At 43.3% G+C, this 26,358-nt stretch overlaps 1 protein-coding gene across 6 annotated transcripts in view; it reads right to left on the bottom strand.

The window, feature by feature from the left end:
- Nucleotides 1–738: 738 nt before the first annotated feature.
- LOC101525636 (tripartite motif-containing protein 26-like) overlaps nt 739–26,358 on the bottom strand; it is a 51,239-nt gene continuing 25,619 nt past the window's right edge. Inside the window, exons 1-9 of one of the 6 annotated variants that reach the window (XM_058666285.1) lie at nt 17,543–17,815; nt 16,019–16,111; nt 11,798–12,283; nt 8,212–8,307; nt 7,791–8,021; nt 6,858–6,880; nt 3,071–3,186; nt 1,878–1,910; nt 739–1,448 (exon numbers count right to left, since the gene is read on the bottom strand). In XM_058666285.1, the coding sequence (XP_058522268.1) occupies nt 754–1,448; nt 1,878–1,910; nt 3,071–3,186; nt 6,858–6,880; nt 7,791–8,021; nt 8,212–8,307; nt 11,798–12,235 (1,632 nt within the window). In that variant the 5' untranslated portion in view covers nt 12,236–12,283; nt 16,019–16,111; nt 17,543–17,815 and the 3' untranslated portion in view covers nt 739–753. Of the gene's footprint in view, nt 1,449–1,877; nt 1,911–3,070; nt 3,187–6,857; nt 6,881–7,790; nt 8,022–8,211; nt 8,308–11,797; nt 12,288–16,014; nt 16,112–17,542; nt 17,816–26,358 lie in introns of those variants that run through there. The other 5 variants (XM_058666273.1, XM_058666290.1, XM_058666279.1 and 2 more) reach the window with 5 other exon arrangements.

Below are 26,358 nucleotides of genomic sequence, written 5' to 3' on the forward strand. Positions count from 1 at the left end.
GAGACCTGGCACTAGCATGGGAGACCCAGATGAACCTCCTGGCTCTTGCTTTTGGATTGGCTCAGCTTCAGCCATTATGGCCACTTGGGGAATGAATCAATGGATGGAAGAGCTTTCTCTCTGTTTCTCCTCCTCTCTGTATATCTGATTTTCCAATAAAAATAAATGAAGCTTAAAAAAGAGACCCTACGTGGGATGCCTGCATCCTATAATTGGTGTGCCTAGGTGTGAGTTCCAATTTTCTGCTAATGCATATTTGAGAGGTAGCAAGTGAGGGTTTAAGTACCTGACTCCTAGCTTGGCAGAACTCAACCTCTGCTGTTGTAAGCATCTGGGAGAGTGAACCAACTCATCAGAGATCTCTGTCTCTCAGATGTTGTAGTCAACTACAATTAGTGGCAGGGGTTGCCAATCTAAAACCAGTATTTCTTCAATTGTTTCTGTGGCAGATGAAGACACGGGCTAAATCAAAGGCAAAGGGAAAAAATTAATAGCAGCATATATTTTAATAAATATGTACAGGAAATTATAACCTTTTCATTATAGATAAAGGAAATTAAGTATTATCATTCGCACTTTAGTGACAAAAACAGAGAGGACATGAGACTCCTGCCTCTACCACACTGATCTAGTCAGCAGCAGATTTGGAAACCCGTCAGGACGATCTAGCCAAGATCAAAAGTTAGAATGATATAGGGGAATAAGGGAAAAATAAAAAAGAGAAATGAAAATAAAAAATGAAAAGGTCATGTCTTAGGGTCTCAGTGTAAGTCTGGATCTCATGCAGTTAAGCCACAGAAAAGGAAAAATTTTCCCAGAAAAGGAAGTTGAGAATTCGTAGATGACTTCTTGTGTCCTAGCATTGGTAAAGGTTACCTTCCCTCCATCATAATCCAGAGCGACTCCAATCTGCCTCGGGCAGTAGGACAGAATCTGGAAAGGATCAGAGCCAGCATACACAGAGACCCCAGCTGAAGACAGCTGCAGAGTCCAGAATCCTTCCTCAGGGCTGAAGTTGAGAAATCCTCTTCTTACCACCGACTCTCTTGCCACCCCTACTATGCAGAATTTGAGCCATATTCCATTTCCCTGAGACCACTCCTCCTCCTCCAACTCTTCATGCTCATTTCTATAGCCAGGAGCACCATATCCCTCACTGATGCCTAAGAATCCACTAAAACAGCTACTGCTGAACATGCCCCTGACCCCGCCTCTGCACCTCACTGCTTCTTCCTCCTCCTCTGCCCCCCACCAGATTCTATCCACTTTGACTTCCCAGTACACTTTGCCCCACGTGAAGCCACTGCTGCCCAGCACAGCAGGCTCAGGATCAAAGCGCTGGCCCTGCTGGTATTTGTTCATCCACGAGCCAGTAAATATCATACTCCTCCCATTTGGAGACACTGACAGGTAACCACTGGCTGTCTGAGAATTCAGGACGATCCTCACTGTGGGGATAAGGGGATAAAAGTGTGGTATCATAAAATATGTAAACAACATTTGACCCACGTGCTCTGGGGCCTTTCTAACAGTGAGTAGAGCCTCCCACTGGGGACCAAGACAAAGAATGCTTTAGACCTTGTGCTCATACTACTGGTGGTTCCCATATCTAGAAAATGGAGAGAACGTGGGAAGGAAATACAGAGCACAGGCAACATGATGACATCCATGAAGAGAAGGAGAGAGGAACTGGAATCATTAATTCTGGGGAAAGCACCCCAAAAGTTCCTGGTTTTGAAAGCTGAGGGGTTCATAACAGAGAGGTGTGACACAGGCCTTCCTTTTTAGAGATATAATATACAGGTAAAGGAGCTTAGCGATGAAATGGAAATTTCACTCTGAGGGAAAAAAGTCTAGCCTTATTTCCGTATACTCACTTGTTTTGTATTCCAGATCCCTCATCAACTTTCCTAGAGTGAACGGAGAAAAATACAGTGAAAGATTGTACCACCGCATATTTCTAGGGCAAGTTTTCTTGGTGTCAGCTAACCTAATTTTAAAAGCAGACAGGGCACCCATGGAAGCGCAAACGAAGCAGAGACGCCAATGCAGGAAACAAAGCAGGAGACCCAGAGCTGTCCAGGTGACAGTGATCTGTTCCTGTAACCATGGCAACAGCAGTCAAGTGGAATCACATTATACCATCTTCTTGTGACTGGCTTACTTTATTTAGTAAGTACCCTCAAGGTTTACCCATTTTGGAGCACATCTGGTTTCCCCTCCCTTTTGCGGTGAAACAATATTCTGCTTCATGGATATACTGTATTTCCTTTATCCATTCACCTACAGATAGATGTTTGTGCCTGTTGGCTATTGGATAACGCTGTGAGAAACATGGGTATATGAAAATCTTATTAGCATTCTGCCTTCAGCTCTTTGGGGTACATATCCAGAAATATGGTGAAGAGATCATATCCTATTTTTAAATTTTTGCGGGGAACTGCCATGCTGTTTCCTCAGCCTCCCAATATATGTATCCTTTACTTTTATATATGAATTTTGTTTTTTTTGAAACCAGCTCTGGGGGTCCAGCGTGATAACGTAATGGTTAAGATCCGCGCCTTGAACGTGCCAGGATCCCATATGGGCGCCAGTTTTAATCCCGGTGGCCCTGCTTCCCATCCAGTTCCCTGTGGCCTGGGAAAGCAGTGGAGGATGGCCCAAAGCCTTGGGACCCTGCACCCACGTGGGAGACCTGAAGGAAAGTTCCTGGCTCCTGGCTCTGGATCGGCGCAGCACCGGCCATTGCGGTCACTTGGGGAGTGAACCATCGGACAGAAGATCTTCCTCTCTGTCTCTCCTCCTCTCTGTATATCTGCCTTTCCAATGAAATAAATAAATTAAAAAAAAAAAACAGCTCTGGGATGTATGATTCTACCTTAGCCTTGGCAACATTTTTCGGCTGTTGCATGAAAGGACGCCCTGGTTTGCACTGACTGTGATTCCCTTCCCAGTGCCTCTGCCTGGCGTGAGCGACTTGGCATGAGAGCAAAGGCAGAATCAAAATCAAAGGGAATATCAGAAAACAAGACCCCTAGGCTCAGACCCCTCCCTTCATCCGTTCCTTTACCATGGAAGCCTCTGAGTCCTTTCTCTAAAGAAAGAAGTTTGTCTGAAAATTCTTCTGCCTGTTTTTTGATTGCAGGACTGATAGGCTTTTCAATCCAGAACTTCTTCCTGGGATACCTGGAGAGAGTAGGGTCACAGTGGGAATTGCCAGCAGAAAAACATGCGTTCACACTGTCCCCACGTGTGTGGGGAACCACCCTGCCACACCCACCACAGGCCCTAGCGACAGAGGGTAAGCGCTAAGCTTCCAAGCATCAGTTCCAGTATCAAGGAGTAAATAGACAGCTCTGAGATTGGGCCACTTACACCCCACCATGCCATTTATATAAAATGTTCAAAACAAAACATCACCTTTTTTTTTTTTTGCTTTAGAAGTGCTTCAAAATATGCTATTAATGTTATGATTTTTAAGGAAATGATTTGAAGATGAATAGCAGATAAATGAAAATTAAGATGAAATTTTAAATTTAATTTTTAAGATTAAAAAATTTTTTAATTGGAAAGGTGGATATACAGAGAGGAGGAGAGACAGAGAGGAAGATTGATCTTCTATCCGATGGTTCATTCCCCAAGTGGCCGCAATGGCTGGAGCTGAGCCAATCTGAAGCCAGGAGCCAGAAGCTTCTTCCGGGTCTTCCATACCGGTGCAGGGTCCCAAGGCTTTGGGCCATCCTCGACTACTTTCCCAGGCCACAAGCAGAGAGCTGGATGGGAAACAGGGCCGCCGGGATTAGAACCGGCAACCATATGGGATCCCGGTGCGTGCAAGGCGAGGACTTTAACCACTACGCTATTGTGCCAGGCCCTGAATTTAATTTTTAAAAGAAGTTTTCAATTTTAAAATTAAGATTAAAGCTGGGAAGAAATAAATAGGCTAAATACAAAATGAAACAAATCTGAGGTCTTGATCTTATTATCAGATGGGATTGAAAGCAAAGAAGAAAAACATTCAAACAATATAAGGTATTTTATGTTATCTAAAATGTTATACTCTATAAATAAGATATAGTTCTCCTTAAAGAACAGGCAGGAGAAAAAAGCAAAACCTACAATTTGGAAAGCATTTCTATAAGGGTCTGTAACTGACCTCTCTAAGAGGACACATTAAACAGTCTAGGACATACTAAACAGCCAAAACACAAGTATGAAAACCAAACAAAATTACAAAGGAAAATATCTTGGAGATAGAATATGAAATTCTATTTCAAGAAAACAGTGGCTGTGTTTTATTTTCTTTCTTTTTAAATTTTGTTTAGGGTCTGGTGGCGTGGCCTAGCGGCTAAAGTCCTCACCTTGAAAGCCCCGGGATCCCATATGGGCGCCGGTTCTAATCCGGGCAGCTCCACTTCCCATCCAGCTCCCTGCTTGTGGCCTGGGAAAGCAGTTGAGGACGGCCCAGAGCTTTGGGACCCTGCACCCGCGTGGGAGACCCAGAAGAGGTTCCAGGTTCCCGGCTTCGGATCGGCGCGCACCGGCCTGTTGCGCCTCACTTGGGGAGTGAATCATCGGATGGAGGATCTTCCTCTCTGTCTCTCCTCCTCTCTGTATATCCGCCTTTCCAATAATAATAAATCTTTAAAAAAAAAAAAAGAAAGTAAAAAAATTTAAAAAAATTAAATTTTGTTTATTTTTATTGGAAAACCAAGAAAGAGGGAAAGACAGAAAGATCTTCCATGTGTGGTTCACTCCGCAAGCGGTCGCAATGGCCAGAGCTGAGCCCATCCAAACCCAGGAGCTAGGAGCTTCTTCTAGATCTCAATTGTGGGTACAGGATCCCAAGGTCCTGGGTCATCCTCTACTGCCTTCTCAGACCACAATGATGGAGCTGGAAGGGAAGGGGAACAGCTGGGATATGAACTGGCACCCATATGAGAACCCAGCGCATCCAAGGTGAGGACTTCAGCCACTAGGCTACCATACTAGACCCTGCACCTTTTTTCAAGTGTTTGAAACAATCATACACATTTGCAACATGGAAATTTTGCAGATTTGTAACAAAAGAAGAAAGCAACACTTTCTCTAGTTGCAAGATTTTAAAACTATCGAAACAAAAGCCTTATTAAAAAGCAGCATTTGTGACAAATATTTTCTTAAATCCTATGTTAAACAACAAATGAAATTCAAAAGTTCAAAATAGGGGCCAGTATGGTGGTTCATCGGGCTAATCCTCTGTCTGCAGAGCTAGTGTCCCCTATGAGCCCCCGGTTCATGTCCTCACTGTTCCACTTCCCTTCCAGCTCTCTGCTAATTTACCTGGGAAAGCAGCAGAGAATGCCTCAAGTCCTTGGAGCCTTGCACCCATGTGGGAGACCTGGACGAAGCTCTTGGCTTCTGGCTTCTAGCTTCTAGCTTCAGATCAACTCAGCTCTGGCCATTGTGGCCATCTGGGGAGCAAACCAGAGGGTGGAAGACTTAGTTCTCTCCCTGTTTCTCCTCTTTCTGTAACTCTGCCTTTCATATAAATAAATTCTAAAAAACAAAGAAACAAAAAATGGCAGAAAGTAAATGATATAAAAGTAGAAAATCACAAAATAAAAAGTATTTATATATAAGAAAATTTCACACATTTAGGCATATAATTTTGCCTATGCAAAAAACTTATAAAATGCAGGTGAAATGGCAATTTTCTAGAAGATATAAATATTAAATATTTCTATTAAATACAAGCCATCAGAATGTATTTACTAAAAACAAAATAAACTGTTTATGAGAGACACATAAAATACAGATTCAGAAATAAGGAATAGAAAGAGAACTACAATAACTTTATCAGACAAAATAGGTCAGACAAGAAGTATTACTCATTCTGTGTTGGCCTCATTTCTTAAGTAATTACTCATCGGTGACATGGCTGCCCAGTGTCCCCAGTCAGGCTCTGGTAAGGCACCTCATTCCTTTCCTTTCTATCCATTTGCTTCCACAGATAAATGCTTCATAAATGCCAAGAGCCCGGGATGTCTCCAAAGATGAAAAGCGGACAATCAAAACGTCTGCCTTTTGACACTGACACTGCTCCATTTTCCATCCAGCTCCTTGCCTGGGAAAGCAGCAGAGGATGGCCCAAGTCCCTTGGCCCCTGCACCCATGTGGGAGACCCTGAAGCAAACTCCTGGCTTCAAATGTGCTCTGCTCTGGACATTGAGGCCCTCTGGGGAGTGAATCAGCAGATGGAAGAGCTCGCTCTCTCTCTCCTTCTTTGTAACTCTGCCTTTCTGTTAAAATAAATAAATCTTAAAAAAAAAAAGCCCACTTTTTGAATGTGTCCAAAGCTCCTGTGTATCATGTGGCTGTGAGCTTGAAAACTGCCTATGTTAAATATTGATGTATGCTTCCTCAGACCCAGTACCAGAGACTTCGTGAATCCTGTGCCCTGTGTGTGTGTGTGTGTGTGTGTGTGTGTGTGTGTTTCCGCCCTGTGAGCAGGCAGAGCACAGGAAATCACTGCTGAGCATGCAGGACAATCTGATAATATAATGTGCTCAACAGAGGAAACTGTGGTCAGAAGAAGCACCTGCGAACCCTACAGAAAAGGATAGCATGAAAGGAAACCGGGTTTCAGAGTTCTGCATTTTCTCCAATACTCTTCTGTAATCTGCCATTTCATTTCTCTTAACTCACATAAATTTAATGAAAAACCTTCCCAGCACTCCTACCCATATTTCATGAAACACCTTTTCAATTATCCTACCCCTTTTTCCAGTTCTTGTCAAATGTTACAAAAAACAACAACAACAAGAGAAAGCAAGGGGATATCATAAGTATTTGTTAAAAATGTAAGATACATTTACCTGCTTAATATGTCACTTGGGTCCTGAAAGGAAGAGGAGACAGACTGTCACAACAATCGGGTTCTGGAGGCGGGGAGCCCTCACCAGTCCTGATGGGCTCAGCAGCAAGGGGTCGCAGACTGCAGAGGGCGCTGTTCTGACGGACCCGGGCCTGCTCTGCTGTGCCCCATAGGACCAGCTTGCGGGGGACCGTGCCTCTCCCTCCTTGCCTCCCCTGAGCGCTAGATCCCTAGGACACCTTGTCAGAGTTACACACAATCTGCCAAGAATCTCCCTCTGTCTATCAAGTCACGACTGAAATCTCAGGCGCCTTGGAAAGCTTGTTCCACTGACTCCCAACCGAGCTGTGGCATCTTCCTGTAACTCGTTCTACCAGAGAGGTAGCTCCTTTCACTCTGCTCACATGGATCCTTCCTGTATTCCTACCACTTTACCGTCCAGCTTTCTTTGCACCTACACCCACCTGCCCACATCCTCCCAGTTTATCATGACGTTCATTTACCTGATTCTAACCAATCCATTTCCCTCTTTCTTTCTGATTCAGCTTCCTTTCTGTTCAGCTCTTCCTTTCTGATAATCCAAATCTATACATTTTCTTCAAGGCTAACATCAAGAGCTTATTTTTGTGTAAAAATTTCCTTGATTAAATTCTAAATTTCCTAGAATTCCTGTGGCCTGCAGTCAGGTCACAAGATTTAGCATTCAATTATTCATACATATCTTGATGTCATACTGTACGATTACATGTTATAGTCCCTTGCCCACTGCAAGGGCTTGCAGTCTATTGGGTGGCTGATGGACTTGATAAAGAACTCACAAAACGAGAATAAAATTTTGTCTGTCTTGACTTCTGGACCAATTTTTTTGCTATTGAAGATGAAACACTACAGCTTGGAGCAAAAGGGTTCAGATGTGGTTTGGCTAATGCCTCACCTGCAGAAGCTCCAGGGCTGGCTGCCGAGCCGCCTTCTCCAACTCGGAGATCAGAGTCCCGAGCCGGACCACCTCCTCTGAGCCTTTGGTGACACGGCTGTCCCTCCCTTCAGTGAGCTCTTGCTCCAGTCTCACCAGCCACTCCAGGAGGTACTGCTCCCACTCTCTCAAGAACTGATGGCCCTGTTCAAACACTGTAGCAATATCTTGCTTGTGGTTCTGGAATGTTGTCTACAATAAATTAGTAAAGAGAGAAAGACAATTTTTTCTGGAAAGTTAGCAAGCACCAGACAGTTGAGATTTTCTGGGGATACGTTTAGAATAAGAATTTTATCCATTACCTCCCCCTCAGCCTCAGCACACACACACCCTGACCCCACTCCCATGCACACACAACAGTCTCTCTGGACTCAAAACTCACCAGCAGGGCCTGAATTTCATCCTGTCCTGTAGACTGAAAATTCTGAATTCTATCCCTTTCTCCCTTCAGTACCTTCAGATGGCTTAGAATTTTACCCTATGGAAATATATATGAATAATTTCAAACTCAAGTTAGAAAAGACCTCAATAAAAAAGGGCACACAAAGAGACTCCAGGATGAAACTAGACAATGTTTGACCTTATAGTGTATAGCAAAAATCGCAGTTTCCCTTCAGATTAATGATGAAGAAACAAAATGAGAGATGCACTGGCTTAGAGCAGTTGTCTAGAAGTGAGACAAAATAGTAATAATGTATTAACATTACTCAACCACTGAGACTTATGCTATAGTTTTTATGAGAATACTTCAGAAAATTTGTGGAGGGCTCGGCGGCGTGGCCTATCGGCTAAACTCCTCGCTTTGAACGCACCGGGGTCCCATATAGTCGCTGGTTCTAATCCCGGCAGCCCCGCTTCCCATCCAGCTCCCTGCTTGTGGCCTGGGAAGGCAGTCGAGGCGGCCCAAAGCTTTGGGTCCCTGCACCCGCATGGGAGACCCAGAAGAGGTCCCTGGCTTCGGATTGGCTCAGCTCCAGCCGTTGTGGTCACTTGGGGGGTGAATCATAGGACGGAAGATCTTCCTCTCTGTCTCTCCTCCTCTCTGTATACCTAACTTTGTAATAAAAATAAATAAATCTTAAAAAAATCGTGGAAAACAGAATTTAAAAGCAAGTTATTTTGGTGTAAAAGTTCTCAGAAATCCATACATCATATTTTTATAATATACACTTCCCATAAATTTTTTAGTATCCCCATACACACATATGTATATACTAATGTTTTCCTTTTTCATCAAAATTATACTTTAAAAGTCAATATGAAAAGAGAAGGCTAATCCTGAATTACTGAAAGAATGACTAAATTTGCTTTAAGACTTTTGTCAGTCAAGGAGAAAAGGGACATGTTAATGCAATTCTTTTTAGAAAACAGGAGAAAACATTCTAGGGCCCAGTGTGGTAGTCTGGTGGCTAAAGTCCTTGCCTTGGATGCACCAGGATCCCATATGGGTGTCAGTTCTCTCTATCTCATTCTCTCTGTATATCTGTTTTTCCAATTAAAATAAATAAATATTTAAAATGTAACTTTACGAAAAAGAAAACTCTAGTATCCCCAGAGAAAAGAACATTTCTCTCATTATTAGGTTATTAAAGAAAATTAATAATGGAGATTTTATAGAAGATATGATATACTCAAAAATATTTCTACAAAAATTATTCACAGCAGAAGGCACAATTTCCACCAAGAAGGGTCCTCAAAAAATACATAGAAGACACATGTTTATGGAACCAGCATTGTGGCACAGTGGGTAAAACCGCCTATGATACAAGTATCCCATATGGGTCTCAGTTCATGTCTTAGCTTCTCCAACTTCTACTGTAGCTTCCTGCTAATGGCCTGGGAAGAACAGTGGAAGATAGCCCTAGAGTTTAGGCTGCTGCTCCCAGTGTGGGAGACCCAAATGAAGCTCCTGGCTCCTGGCCATATAGCTTGGCCCAGCACTGGCCATTGTGGCCATCTGGGGAGTGAACCAGCTGATGAAAAATCTCTCTCCTTTACTTCTGACTTTAAAATAAATCAATAAATATTCTTTAAAACAAAAGCAATTAAAATATACATTTATGAGAAGAAAGTGCATGGGTTTCAAAGCTTCCCCCCGCCTCACAAAAATAAACTTTTCGAGTTTCAATTTGTGGACTGGCATTATGGTCCAACAGACTAAGTTAGCACCTTCAATGTCAGGATTCCGTGAGTGGCTCTTTAAGTCTGGGCTGCTCCACTTCCCATCTTGCTCCCTGCTTATGCGCCTTGGAAAACTGCAGCAGATGACCCAAGTATTTGGCCCCCATCACCCATTTGGAAGATTCAGTGTTCCCAGCTCCTGGCTTTGGTCTGTCTCCGCCCCCAGTGTTATGGCCACTTGGGAAGTGAACCAGTAAATGAAAGATCTCTCCCTTTTCTGTGTAACTCTGCTTTTAATTAAACAAGTACACCTTCAAGGAAAAAAAAATCAAAACTTTCACAATCCCTTTTCTGTCAATGATGAGAAGCAACAGTAATACTGGTATCCTCTTTTGCTGATTGAGTTTTGCTCTGAACACCTTGGAAATCAAAACGGCAAGGCAATCGGACTGCCATAAACTGATAAGGAAACAAATCAGGTTTTTGTTTTTTTAATCCAAGGTCAGAGTGGCAGTTTACCCCGAACTTTCATGTTAAAGCATCTGGCCCATCACCTCATCCCTGTTGTGATGTTTACAATTAAAAATCAAAACAGCACAAGTGAGGTGAGGATGCAGACAGGGATCCCTGATGCACAGTTGGACAGCTGGTGGGAATACAAACTGAGAATCCTTACAAAAACAAAATGGAGGCTCCTCAAAAAATTAAAAATGTAATTACTGCATGATCCAGAAATCCTATTTCAGGGTATTTATTCAAAAGGAATTTGGGATCTCATAGAGAGAGCTACATGCCATGTTCAGTGCAACATTTTTCACGATAGCAAACCTGTGGAAACAAGCTAAATGTCCAGCAATGGATCAATGAATAAATAAAACGTGTTCTACACAAACAGTGAAATATTATCTACCCTTTAAAGGAAGGGAATCCTGTCATTTTGGCCATGCAGATGAACCCAGAAGACAGTGCTTAGTGAAATAAGACAGACACATACTGTATGATCTGACTTGCATGAGGTTCTCAAACAGTGGAGCTTCTACGGCAGAGTAGAATGGTGGATGCCAGAGGCTACTGGGTAGGAGAGACAGGGAGGTGAGAGAGGGACCAGAGTTTCAGTTATACAAGGTCAGTTCTGGAATTCCACCCTAAGCACTGTGCCTATGACTAATACTTCTATACTGTAGACTGAAAATTTGCAAAAAGGGCATTTTAAGTGCTGCTACCATACACACATGGAAAGAAATCATTAAAAAAAAGGGGGTGAGAGAGGAGACTCTGGGACATGATGGATATGTGTATAGCTTTGACAGTGGTGATGGTTTCACAGGTATATTCTACCCCCAACTTAAAAATTCATATTCTGGGCCCATTGTGATAGTCTAATAGTTAAATATTTGCCTTGCATGCTCAGGATCCCATATGGGTGCCAGTTCATATTCCAGCTGCTCCACTTCCCATCTAGCTTCCTGCTTGTGGCCTATGAAAGCATTGAAGATTGGACCAAAGCCTTGCGACCCTGCACCTGCGTGGGAGACCTGGAAGAGGCTCCTGGTGTTGGATCAGCTCAGCTCGGGGCGCTGTGGTCACTTGGGGAGTGAAATAAGGAGATGGAGGATCTTTCTATATCTCCTTTTCTCTATATATCTGCCTTTCTAGTAAAAATACATGAATCTTTTAAAAATTGTATATGAAACTTGCACCTTTAAAAAAATTGACCCTTCCTCTCTGTCTCTCCTCTTTGTATATCTGGCTGTAATGAAATGAATAAATCTTTTAAAAAAAAATTGACCTTATCCTGAAGATTCACAGCTTTTCAGGGTTACAAGGGCAGAGCTGGGGATCCTCACCCGAAAAGGTTGTGCAGCTTTCTCCAAGAGAATGGCAGCGTGGTGCTGGTGCTCTCGGGACTCGCGGCACAGCACGCATAGGATCTGCCTGTCGTCCTTGCAGTAGTAGTGCAGCTCCAGATGCCGCCCGCACAGCTTTTCTGCTCGCTGCTCCGGGGGTCTCTCTTCTCGAGTTCTTTGTTCCTCATCTATCTTCATCCTCCAGATGTTCTCCACCAGGCTGGCCATCTGCCACACGTGGTGGATGTTCTCTTTCTTGAAAGCTATCTTGCAGAGAGAACAATGCAGTGACTGCTTTGAAGACTCACAGACCTTAATGATGCAGAGGTAGCAGAAGACATGACCACAGTTGATGGTCACTGGGTCCTTCAAGAAGTCCAGGCAGATGGAGCACAACACCTCGTCCTCCAGGTTCCTCAGCAGGGAGGCAGCAGCCATGATCACCCAGCTCGGGGCCTGCAGAACTCCCCTGCACAGTGAGACTCACTTGCAAGAAAGACATGAAGAGAAAAAGGAAGCTATGAATTTCACAAACATCTACACGGGACTGGGAGAAAAAGAGTGTTATGTTCAGACTATTCTAACTTTTCCCTCAAAAATCTAGTTTCATTCTAGGGCACTAATCAGAAAAGGTTCCTGGCCTGCAGGATTAGATGGGTGTTAATATCAAGCAACTAGTTCTGCTAAAAACATTTCAAAGTGAAACCACAGCTCAAAGTGAGCTCAGAGATCTAATTAAGTGGAGGTACTCAGGTTATGAGAGAGTAAATTCACAAAATGGTCCAAAGAGCATATTGCTAAGCTCTTAATTCAGCTCAATTTAAAAAAAAGTTTCAGTTCTTGTCCTGGCTACTTCATTTCTCATCCAGCTCCCTGCTTATGGCCTGGGAAACAATGGAAGGTGGCCCAAAGCCTTGGGACCCTACGCCATGTGGGAGACCTGGAAGAGGCTCCTGACCCCTGATCTGCTCAGCTCTGGCTGTTGTGGCCATTTGGGGAGTGAACCAGTGGATGGAAGATATTTCTCTATTTCTCCTTTGTTCTGTAAATCTGCCTTTCCAATTATATCTATCTATCTATCTATCTATCTATCTATCTATCTTTAAGTTTCCTGTGATGGAAAATAAGAATTACAACATTTGTAACTGCATCCTAAAATTCATCTAATAACAAAAGAATTATGCATCACAAATATCTGTGGTCAACCACAGGTATACTATTCATTCTGAGAAATCTCATCTTCACAGTTTAAACTATTTTTAAACATTGTTGAAACTTCTCAGTAAGAAATTCATTCACATCTCAGTCTATTTTGTACACACAAACATACATAAAATGACTACTATTTACTCCCCATTATTTGTACTATGTTCTGATTTTAAAATTATTACTCACTTTTAAGATATTAGAATTAAAGAAAAATGTGATATTATCATACAAGGCACAGTAACCTGCACTTTGGAAAACAATTGGTCTCAACCACTACAACTTTGCCACTAACTCTCGCACTACCATCTCCACATCTGGTCAGTGAGATGAATAATACAGTATTTGAAAGAACATTTTTACTGTGTGATCTCAAAAGCAGAAAGGAGATAAAAGAGAAGAGATACATGAAATTTAAAGCTCATGTAATAAGAATTATCCAATCTAAGGTTATAAAGAAGGAAAAAAAACCACAAAAACAAAAGTAGGGACTTGGTGGCTTGTGGAACAATCTCAAGAAGTCCAACATGCACAGCTTAGAGTGCCAGGAAAGGAGAAAGAGGCTGTTGCATAAATATTAAGGAACGGTCAAAGACCTCCCAAATAGGGCAAAAGACAGGTTTATGCCAAGATATTAATACCAAACAAAATAATGTCAAGGAAAACCACATCAGATACATCAAACTCAGTTCATTACAGACTAATGAAAACAAATGTTGAAGGCAGAAAGAAGAAAACAGCGTTTCACATCAAGGGCAGAATAACTGAAATTCTGATAGATCTCTCAGCTGAAAACCACAGAGGCCACAAGGCAGTAGGAAAATAAGCATTAAAAGAAATTGAAAGTCTAGTTAAAACTTACACAAAGAAAATCACAGGCCCACGTCTTTACTAGCGAATTCTACTGGGCATTTAAAAGTAAATGCTAACTTTACACGATATTGCTCCCCTGTGCCTTTATGTGCAGTCACAAGGAAACTTGTCTCACACACACTCATCTTCCGTCCTGCTCTTCCACTCCAAGGAGCCAGAAGACCAGAAGGGATGCTCATTCTCTGGGGCCTTGAGGCACCATTCCAGCCCAGGTCGGCTTGGTGGGCTCACTATTCCCTGTGCCACCCAGGTTGCAGCAGGCAGACAGAAAGACACACACACAAAACTATTGTAAGGAAAGGAACTTTTATTACAAACTCTGGTGTATTTAAAAAAAAAAAGATTTTATTTTTATTTGAAATGCGGAGGTTAAGAAGGAAAGACAGAGAAATCTTCCATCTGCTGGCTCACTCCGCAAATGGCCACAGCCACCAGAGCTCAGTTGGTCCAAAACTAGGAGCCAGGAGCTTCTTCCACGTCTCCCACATGTGTGCTAGGGTCCAAAAACTTGAGTTATCCCTGCTACTTTCCCAGGGTACAAGCAGGGAACTGGATGGGAAATGGAGTATCCAGGACTCAACTTGGCACCCCTATGAGATGCCAGTGCTACAGGCAAAGGCTTAGCACCAGTGACTCTGTTGTATTAACAACAGTCTTAAAGCAACCCAACCATCCCATCCACATGTTCATTCCATCTTTCCTCCCCATCTCTTCCTGTTCAAAGGAGTCTGTTAGAACTGCTGCTATTGGGTGGGTTTGCACCTGATTCTTCCAAAACATTGGAGACGATCTGTCTTGCAAGCAGTAGGTTTCTACAGAAATATGATGTCAGAATGATGGAGCCCTATCAGAAGTATCTTAATCTGTAGTCAATTATCTTGTATAGGAAGTAAGCTAGTTCACAAACGTGTGCCACAAAACAACACCCTTTTAACTTCTCTAAAACCAAATTTCCTATGGGAGGCACAAGTTTCCTTTTTTTTTTCTTTTACTCCATCATTATTTTCTTGCCCCTCATCCCCTCATCTGTCAAAATTTTTCCTTGATGCAGAACATTTACTCATAAAATGAGAAAGATTTGAGCTTTAACTCCAGCTTAGCTGGTGAGAATCAAAATTTCCTCAAACTACAGTTCATCCTGAAGGATGAAGTTTGTATTCCTTGGTAAGTGCCCACTTCAAGTCACTAGGGCAATGTTATAGGGCAATGTTAGGGCCTCGCCCCTCACAAGGGAGTCCTCCCAGATTAAAACAGCTTCTACTGTCCCAGGGAGGGGAGCTTCCTGAGCTGCCATGTTGGCTACAAGATCTGTGGATCGATTGCCCTCACCCATTTCTCCTCTCCCCTTCCGATGTCCCTTGTGGTGTATCCTGGCTGCTTCCCTGAGAAGAGACACTGAAAGGTAACAATTGATCTCTGATGATATCTGATAAGGGACCTACCTGTGGTGAAGAAGTATTTCTGCTTCCAAATGTACATATGGGTATGAAGGGCTAGACAAGCATATTTAGAACTGGTATAAATACTCGCCCTTATATCCTTCCTTGGCTTGAGGGCTCTCATCGGCTCTCCCTGCTGGGCACCTGCACCCTTGGGAAGAAGTCATCTTGCATACACTGCTCTGGAGGCCCCTTGTCTCAAGGCTTGCTACTTCATTTCAATCATCCATTCTCATTTTACACAGCATTCACTTCCCACAAAATATCTACAACATACTTACCTCATTTCTTCTTTCTATCCAGAAGGTTATTTCCAACAATATCCTCTTTCTTTACCTTCCACCACCAAGAGTACAGTCTCATGCTGTACCCTTCCCCACAGCTTTCTCCTATCTGCTGGCTCCTGTGGTCATACTTTACCAAGGGCTAGCAGAGTTGGGCCATGGAGTGTGTGACATTGGTGCCCCTGTCCTTTGGGAAGTTGAGAACAGCATTACCACCTTCTTGTCATAGCTGCTCAGTGAGAGCATGAAGGAGGATATCATCCACAGCAAAATGTTTGGCTCTCCTCTGAGACACCATCCAGTTCACTCACCTTCAAGCTGTCAGAGCAGCTCCAGTGAGGGAAGAGCAACCAGCATGGGCTTAAACAATTGATGGAAAACAAAAATACAGACCCAAGACAGAACACAAACTCACATACCTAGGAAAACACTCCGCTTGTCTGATCTTCAACAAAAGTCCGCATGGAGTCAATAGCTCCAACAGAGTGGTGGGCTCAAGAGCTATACCAGTGCTGGAAAAAAGGCAGAGTTGATGCGGCGTCAAAATCACCCCGCAGGGGGCAGCATAGTGGCAAACAGGTTAAGCTATAGATGGAACATTCTCTTTTTCCCTCTCTATAACTGCCTTTCTAATAAACAAAATGTTTTTTTAAAATATATATTTATTTTAAAAATGCAAAGGCTAGGGGTTGTAGCCAGATCTCAGATCGGGCATGTCCCTTCCCACAAGTTCATCTCAACCCTGGGTTAACTACTCACAAAGTCTGCCTGGATTTAGAGTACCCAGGGAGGGTGGCCTCCATGTTTTGTTCCTCCTTAATTCTCTCATCCCCACGTTCAACTCCATTTCTTTGGTTTTGTTTCCACTGTTGGGTACACTTCTAAGGTACATCTCTCTTAAATGTTACATAGCACCATAGGTGACCGAACTTCAAAAGCCTGGTGTGGAGGTGTCCTCAGGTAACACCGTCAGCTAGCACTGAATTCACTGGGTGACTCCCACGGACCCTTGGGCCCTTCTCAATAAACCAGGAGAAGTAACATGTAGGCCATGGTAGGGCTGCTGTTATGACAACTTGTGAAGACAGCAATACCCAAGGCCCTAAGACATACTCAACAGCAGACCTGAAGGAATTCCCAGGTTGGCATAGGCACTTGCCGACTGACTTTTTTTTTTAAGGATTCATTTATTTTTATTGGAAAGTCAGATATACAGACAGGAGGACAGACAGAGAGGAAGATCTTCCTCTACTGATTCACTCTCCAAGTGGTCGCAATGGCCCGGAGCCTCTTCCAGGTCTCCTGCATGGGTGCAGGATCCCAAGGCTTTGGGCCATCCTTGACTGCTTTCCCAGGCCACAAGCCTGGGATGGGAAGCAGGACTGCTGGAATTAGAACCGGCGCTCATATGGGATCCTGGCACATGCAAGGCAAGGACTTCAGTCGTTAGGTTACTGTGCCAGGCCCAACACTTGGCTTTCATTCATCTCTGATTTCCCCACAGCTCACCAATCCCCCAGTAAAGGGTGTTGACAATAATAACACTAATAATCATCCCCCAAATTCCAGTGGACTGTAGAAAGGATTAAATGGGATCAGGTAAATTCATAAAAAATTAATCTCACAAAGCTAAATGTCCTAGAGAATATTGATTATTATTTGCACACCACACCATCAGGACTCCTGCTCTTGTTTTAGTCATTATCTGTGACCCTGAACATTCAAGGCTGCCCTCTTGTCTCTTTCTGTCCTATGTCAGCTCCTGGCACTTCCAAAATGCTTGGCCAGGCCCTGCACTCCTCTGGGATGGGTCCCTCACCGGTCTGATGACTGGCTACCCAGCACTGTAGCACCGAACTGTGCGGCAGCCGTCACAGGCCCAGTACCCCCTCATCAATCCCGCTGTCCTCTGCGCCTCCAGTATCCAGGCTGCCCCGTCTCACCTTAGGACCCCTCCGGGAATCCTGTACGCAGGCAGTCCAAGGCCAGCAGCCATTGCACTGCGTGCCACCCGCGAATCTGTCTTCTGACTGCCCCCACCCAGGTCACCACCACCAGCAGTGGTGCCAGGCGGATCGGGGGCTATGAATGCTTTTATAGTAATTTTCTGTTTGTACCGTGCTGCAAGGTTCAGCAGTTCTGCGAGGAAGTTCTCAAAGGCACTCGTAGTCCCATTTTACAGATCAGTTGAGCACAAAGACATCAAGGAGGCAAAGACGACTGCCTAAAATGGCGGCCTCCAACCGTGCAGTGTCTGGGGGCCTGCTGGGAAACGCAGCCTAGTTGCCTGGCAACGCGGAGCCACGTTCCCAGCAGGACCACGGATTCCTGTGATGCAAAGGGGAGGACGTCTGGCCCTTGGCCATCTAGATGAGTAGGTGCTTCTGAAATTCACACCATATATTGGAGTTTATATTTAAGATCCCTAGTTCACCCCCATAGCACTTTTGGAGATATCTTAGAGGCATTTGTTGTGAACCCCTCAGATTCTCAGAACTGCCCAAAGCTATTTGACATCCAATATGGGAGGACTTAGAGGGATACACAGTGAGGGCTGTAGGAGCTGTGGCCCAACTTGTAATGTAAGACTCAGGGGGCATAAATGAGGTATCAGGGCGGGACAGCAAGGTGAATTAATTGGGACACATGCCCAGCGATGTGCTGAAACTGGTTCACAGCCATATCCATTAGTATTCTAGAATTCTTGCCATGTGTTTTTTTCCCCCAAAAGAATATGTGAGACAGTAACAACCTTTCTTGGGCCAGACTACCCCTCTGTATATCTGACTTTCCAATAAAAATAAATAAATCCTTAAAAAACAATCCCACACTACCAATGTCTGATGACAACATGCAGCCAATTAATGGGGACAAAAGTGAAGTTTCCCAATATCAAATATGTGGTCAAAGGTGGAATACAAGGAAATGCTGAAAACTTCGTGGAAAATAAAATTTAAAAATTAACAAAATCAAGTTTAAAATACTTTTCTTTCTTTCTTTTTTTTTTGGTAAAATTGAGTGGTAGGGGAGAGAGAGCATGCCTATACAGTGGTACATTCCCAAACGCCCTCACGAGAGCAGAAGCCTGGAACTCAACCCAGGTCTTGAAGAAGGTTGTAGGGACTCAAACACTTGAGCCATGAGCTGTTGCCTCCCAGGGTTTGTGCTGGCAAAAAGTTAGAATCAGGAGCTGAAGCTGGGAATCAAATTGAATTGCTAGACTAAATGCCTGCTCTTCTAACTGTACATTTTAAAGCACTAAAGATTTAAAAATGAAAAGGAGAATCCAGGGGCCCACCCACTATCAGAGTGCTAGAGGAGTCCCCAGCTCTAACACTCCTCTGCTTCCAATTCTAGCTTCCAGCTAGTGCCATTAGGAGACCTGGGTTGAGGGTCAAGCTCCTGGGGGTAGGGGTTAAGAGGAGGAACTTGGTTCAGTGGATGGAAGATTGCTTTCTGTCTCTGTCCCTCTGTCTTTCAAATCAAAATAATGCTTAAAAGAAGATTGGACCACAGACAAACAAAATGGCAAGTATAAAAACAATAGAGAAAAAAAATCAATGTAATCAAATCAGTTCTTTGAAAAGATTAACAAGATTGATAAACCTAAAGCCAAACTGACAAAAAAAAAGTTAAAAAGACACAACTGTGGTCCAAAGTGAAAATGAGGACATTACTAGCTATCTTGCAAGAGTGATTTTATGGCTGCCTGGCACAGTAACCTAATGGCTAAAGTCCTCGCCTTGCATGTGCCATGCTCTCACATGGTTGCTGGTTCTAATTCCAGCAGCCCCGCTCCCCATACAGCTCCCTGCTTGTGGCCTGGGAAAGTAGTCCAGGATGGCCCAAAGCCTTGGGATCCTGCACCCATGCAGGAGACCTGGAGGAAGTTCCTGGCTCCTGGCTTTGGATGGTGCATCTGCAGCCCTTGCAGCTGCTTGGGGAGTGAATCAGAGGACAGACGATCTTCCTCTCTGTTTCTCCTCCTGTCTGTATATCTGACTTTCCAATAAAAATAAATCTTTTATAAAAATAGTGATTTTATGCCAAAAAGCTACATGATCTAGAAGACATCAAGAAATTCCTCCTCTTAGAAATTATCAAATTCACGTGAAAAAGAAATAAAAATGTCACCAGACCTGTCACAAAGAGATTGAATCAATAATCAAAAATGAGTCATAAAAAAATCCTAAACGGGTGATCTTTATGGGTAAACTTGACCAAACATTCAAAGAAGAATGGATGCTAATTCTTCTCAAATTTTTCCAAAATGTTGGAAAGACTGTGTATTTTTAGGCTGTCTTTCTTTGCCTCTCAAGTTAAAAAACAAATGGTGGTTACTACATCCATTTTTTCATGTGTGAAGATTTGTGTGTATATTCCCCTCTTCTTATTTTGTATTTTTTAAATTATTTATGATACAGTTCCGTATGCTCTTTAATTTCCTCTACCCCCTCCCCAAACCTCTTCTTCTGCCAGTAATTTCCCCCATAAACAGTATAGTTTCACACAAACAGTCATAAGTCCGCCATTGTGGGCATGGGGATTGAAAGAATCCAGCATCCTATTGTCAAAATATATTTAACAGTTTCAGTGGAAGTCCATCTTTGATCTGGAAGTAGAGATGCATACTGCATTGTATCCTCACATCTGGATATAATAGTCTCCATCACACAGTTACTATACATTCCCTGAAATTAAAAATCACGAAACAGTCAACAATCAAAAACTGATCATTGTTAATGAGATGTGTCTCCTTGTAAGCAACAAATAGATGGGTTTTGTTTTTTGACCCAATCTAAGTTATGATGTTTGATTGATGTGTTTAAGCCATTTACATTCAGGCTTAATGTGAATGGGTGGTAATTTTGTCCTGTCATTTTAGCAATGGATTTTTCATTGTTTGATATAGCCTTCTGTTGTTATTTTACTTGGATGTCCTTCACATTTGCCTTTGGTTTTGGTGGGTGCTATTCCTTTTCTCTGTCAAGAGAACATCTTTAAGTATCTTTTATAGGACAGGTCTGGAAGAGGCATATTCTTGGAGCTTTTCTTTACTGTGAAAGAATTTTATTTCATTTTCAAAGACAAAGGAAAGCTTTGCTGGGTATATTATTCTCAGCTGACAATTTTTTCCTTTTAGAATCTGGAATATGTCGCACCATTCTCTTCCGACCTGTAGAGTTTCCTATGAGAGAGGTCAGTTGTGAGTCTGATTGCCTTTCCTCTATATGTCAATTGGTTTTTATCATGTGCACATTTAAGGATCTTGTCCTTATGTTCGACTGAAGTGGGTTTGATTGTCATGTGTCATGGTAAAGATCACTTTTGGTCAATCCTGTTGGGAGTTCTGTGCCCCTCCTGAATGTTGTTTCCCAATTCTTTCTCCAGATTAGGGAAGTTTTCTTTTATTATTTCATTGAGTGTATTTTTTGTAAATATTTATTTATTTATATTGGAAAATCAGAGAAAGAGATACACAAAGGAGGAGAGGCAAGAAGATCTCTCCAATGGTTCACTCCCCAAGCAGCCACAATAGCTAGAGCTGAGCCGATCAGAAGCCAGAAGCCAGGAGCTTCTTCCTGGTCTCCCGCACAGATTCAGGGTTACAAGGCTTTGGACCATCCTAGACTGTTTTCTCAGGCCACAGCCAGGAAGCTGGATGGGAAGTGGGGTTGCTGGGATGTGAACCGACACCCATATGGGATCCCAGCATGTGCTAGATGAAGACTTTAGTCACTAGACTATCATGCTGGGCCCCAGTGAATACATTTTTAAACTCAGGTTCTCTTTCTGTGCCTTCTGGAACTCCCATAACTCTTACATTTTTCCTCTAAATAGTATCTCTTAATTCTTGAACACCATTTTTTCACTTCACCCAGCTCTGCTTCCAGCTTTTTGTTTCCCCATTGTGATGAGAAATATCTTCCAATTCTGAGATTCTTTCTTCTGCTTCATGTACTTTCTTATTGTGATTTTACACTGATTTTTTTTTAAAGATTTATTCATTTTATTACAGCCAGATATACAGAGAGGAGGAGAGGCAGAGAGGAAGATCTTCCATCCGATGATTCACTCCCCAAGTGAGCCGCAACGGGCCGATGCGCGCCGATCCGAAGCCGGGAACCTGGAACCTCTTCTGGGTCTCCCGTGTGGGTGCAGTGTCCCAATGCATTGGGCCGTCCTCGACTGCTTTCCCAGGCCACAAGCAGGGAGCTGGATGGGAAGTGGAGCTGCCGGGATTAGAACCGGCGCCCATATGGGATCCCGGGGCTTTCAAGGCGAGGACTTTAGCCGCTAGGCCACGCCGCCGGGCCCCTACACTGATTTTTAAATTTGCTCTATTGCATCCTTAATTCCCAATAATTTGGCTTGATTTTGTTTCAGTGCTGCTATTTCCTGTGTGACATATTCCTTAATTCTTTGAACTCACTCCTGTATGTGCTTCTCACTGTTGATAAGAAGCTTTATAACAAGTTTTCTGAATTCTGTATCCCCTATTTCTCGATGTACTCAGTTAACTCTAAGGTTGGCAAAGGCTTTTGCTCCTTTGCAGGAGAGTCCTCAGTAATATTCATTGTGCCTCTGTCTCTTCTTTTGCTCTTGGTCATTGTACTTCTGGTTAGCAGATTCTTCTCCTTTGGATAGGTTTCTGAGCTCTGTCACTCTCAAATCTATAGTTCGATTTTACTTATTGTGGTTGGTACCCAATTCTTTGTTTGTAGTCACTTGTGCCACTCCCTCCAGCATGTTTCAGGTCTGGGCTCTTGTGATAGACTCCCACCACAGTCTCTGTTATTTCCCTGTGGGCCAGTGCAATGTCCTAACCTGAAAGTGAGTTTGCTCCCAGTACAAGCACGTATGCAGCTCACTGTTGTCTTTGAAGTCTCATAACCTTTGCCATCCTGTACAAAATGGTATTTGATATGCCACTTGTAGAGTTCTAGATCTGCTAACTGTTAGTTTTGGGCTACCTGGACCTATTTTGTGTGGAACCTGTAGGATGCCATGTCAGTGCAATCCACTAAGCCAGAAATGAGTTTTCTCCTAGCTTAGTACATGCAGAGTCCTGTCCCATAGCCTTTGCCTCCCTACACAAAATGACACCTCATGGTGGCTCTAGTGAATGTCTGAGCTGTGAAACCCATATTGTTCCCACACTGCCTATTTAGGATCTGCTGCTCTGTCTCTGCTACTGGTCAAATTAAACAAATCTGCAAAACAGGCAGTTCTTTGCCTGGGTTCACCTGCTGAACTCCTGCTGGTGGAGCTCTGGCCACCAGTGGATCTGATCACTGCTCACTGAGTGCCACTAAGGCATCTGGTCACTGCAGCACCACACCATTGTGTCCACTACTTTCCCATGTTTGTTAGCCTCCAGGTGCCCTTCTGCCATCGGCCTCTTCCTGGAATGTGCCCTCTCTGCTACACACTGACTAACGATTCTGTCTGTTTAAATGTGTCCTTACCCTATTCCGCCATCTTGATTCTCCACACTTTAAGCATCATCTTCACACAGAAGTCTAAAAAACTCAAATCTACCATGTGCTACTTAGCAATAATTTCTTAGACATAAAAGTATACGCAATGGAAGAAAATAATAGATATATTACTAAGTTAAGAGCTTTTGTGCATCAAATAATATTAGAAAGCAAAATGACAATGTGCATAAGGGAAAAATTGCAAGTAATATATCTGGAAATGTCTTAATATCTGGAATGTGTAAAGAACTCCTATGACTCAGCAATAAAGACATAATTCAAATAGGAGCAAAGACTTGAACAGACATTTCTCCAAGGAACATATACAAATGACTGATAGGTACATGAAAAGGTGTTCACCACCATTAGCTAATAAGGAAACAAAATCAGAATTACAGTGAAATACCATTTCACATCTATTAGAATGGTTCTAGGGTGCTGGCATGGTTGCAGAACAGGCTAAAGTTTTCATCTGCAGCACCAGCATCCCGTATGAACACTGATTCAATTTCTGTATGCTCCACTTCTGATCCCGCTCTCTGCATATAGCCTAGGAAAGCAGCAGAAGATGGCCCAGATGCCTGGTCCCATGCACCCAATTGGGAGGCCCAGAAGAAGCTCCCTGCTCCCTGCTTTGGATCAGCTTAGCTCCAGTCATTGAGGCATTGTCAAGAGTGAACGAGCAAATGCAAGCTCTCTCTTTGTCTCTCTCTGTCTCTCCTTCTATCTCTGTAACTTTGTCTTTCCAATAAAGAGAAATGAATAAATCTTTTTTTCAAAAAGAGAATGGTTACAATATTTTTAAATGGAAAATAAGCAGTGTTGACAAAGATGTGAAGTTGGAAACTTTGTGTATTGCTGGTGAGAATGTAGAATGGAACAGCCACCATGGGAAATACCTTGGTAGTCCTCCAAAAGTTAAACACGGGGGATGATTGTTGTGGTGCAGTGTAAACCCAAGCTGTTGCTTAGAACATCCAAATCAGAGAGGCAGAGTATTTTATTTCAGAGAGGCAGAGTATTCTATTTCAGAGAGGCAGAGTATTCTATTTCAGAGAGGCAGTTCGAGTTTTGATTTTACTCCAACTCCGCCGAAATATCTTGCCAGGCAGCTCAAGTACTTGAACCCCTGCCATTCACAGGGGACACCTAGAAGGAGTTCTTGGCTTTGACCTCAACCAGTCTTGGCCGTGACAGGATTCTAAGTGTGTCAGAAGATGAAAGATTTCTGTTGCAGGAGATCAGTCTCTTTATATGTTGCCAGGGAAGTTCTTTGGATTTCACACCTAGTCCTTAACTATTGATGAATTATCTTAGCCTTTCCCTAAAAATAACAAAAGCTCCCACACACAGCCATCCATTTCCATTAAAAAATAATTTCTAGTTTCTCCACATTTTCAAGTGACTGATACATTGTCTCCACCAGTACATTTCCTCCCACTGTACTTTAACCCAGTTCTCCAGTCCTGGAAATTTTAACAGTTGCACTCCTACCTGTGCAGGTGGTATCAATGTTTCTCCTGCCACTAGTAATGAGGAAAGCCAGCACGCAGGTTATAGACCTCTAAAATTCCAGTTTAAAGGCCACTTTCTCAGATTCCGCTTCCAGTAGCCTCTGTCCCAGACTGAATTTCCTAAGTAGCAGATCCTGAAACAAGGATTATTGTGAAGGGAGTTGTTAGGGAGTACTATCAGAATCAACATCTGGAAGAAGTGAAGAAGGAAGTATTGGGCACACGGGAAAGCTGGACCGTGATACAGACACAGCCATACCATCAGCGATCTGAGCGGCTATGGAGCAGAGACGGTACAGCAGTCACCCAACAGTGGGGCAAAGGCAGTAGCTGTTTATAACCCCACATTGGCTAGTCATGAGTGGTAGGCTGCCCTGGGAAGGGGTCGTGGCCTTGAGCAAGGCAGTTCTCATTGGCAGAGGGCACTGTTTGGAAGAATTGTGAACTCTGAGCCACCACGACTCTCAGCAGCTGAGGGAATAGTGTGGAGTTCTGGAGGAGATGGTAGGTCAGAGATTCTGGGAAGTACCTCCCACTATCTGTTACACTGATTCATCTTGTGGCTGTATTAATCATTCTGTGGCCTAACCAATGGCCATGTACGGAAGACCATGGGGGAATGGTTCAATTCAAGTGCCACTTCTGCATCCCAACATGATGACCTAGCGGTTATATAATTTCCTTGCATTTTTTGGGATACCATATGGGTACCAGTTTGTGTCCCGGGTGCTCCACTTCCCATTTGGCTCCCTGCTTGTGGCCTGGGAAGGTGGGGGAGGATGGCTCAGGGTAATGTATTTGGGAAGGCAGTAGATAATGATTCAAGTACTTGGTCCCTTGTCATGCATGTGGGAGACCCAGAAGGAGTTCTGGTTCCTGGCTTCAACCTGGTCCAACCCCAACTATCGCAGCCATTTCAAGATTGAAAAAGCAGATGGAAGAGTCTCTCTCTCCCTCTCCCTCCCTTTCTCCCTCTCTCCATTTCTTTCCCTCCCACCCTCTGCCCTCCTCCCTCTCTCCTGCTTTCTTTCAAGCAAATCTTTTTTAAAAATGATATATGAGTGAATTATAGCTGCAAAGTCCCTTTAGTTATATAAAGAAGCATTCACAGATTCTGGAAATTAGGGCATGGATATATTTGGAGTGCATACCCGGCCTGTCACACCAACATACGGTGCCATCTACTCCACATTCAGATTACACAGGAAGGGAAGTCCAGAGATGGAGTTGGGAACAGCCCCTGCTGCTATGTGACTCAGTAAGTTACTTGGAGGTTTTTGCTTCTCAAAATCATCATCTTAGGTTCGGTGTCTTTATGGGTTTTAGTGGTACCCAAAGAAGGAACACTTCCAGCAGGAAACACAGTAACAGTTCTAATTTACTAGAACCTGGAACAACTCTGGACTTTTAGGGTCGTTTGTGTCACCCACCAAGTAGGCAGAGAAGGGAGCCAACGTCCTGTCTTGTGTAAATGATCCTACTTGCCAGAGGATATGCTTTGAATGAAGGGTTCTTGGGGGACCTTTAGTACTCTCGTCTTAGTCAATGGGAAGCTAACAACTGCAATAAAGACAAGACTACCAACACTTCAGATCCTGCAGCCATAGAAATGGGTCTCATCACCTGGTCAAGAGCCTGACATGTTGAAGTGTATGCAGAGAGCAGTGGTAACAGAGAGGAGTGGGTAGTTGGACACGCCTAGAATGTCCACAGAGATTTGAGAACAGCTATAAAAGCCAAGACTGTAGCAACTATGTTTCTATT

Source organism: Ochotona princeps, chromosome 1 (assembly GCF_030435755.1).
Source record: "Ochotona princeps isolate mOchPri1 chromosome 1, mOchPri1.hap1, whole genome shotgun sequence".
NCBI classification, from domain to species: domain Eukaryota; kingdom Metazoa; phylum Chordata; class Mammalia; order Lagomorpha; family Ochotonidae; genus Ochotona; species Ochotona princeps.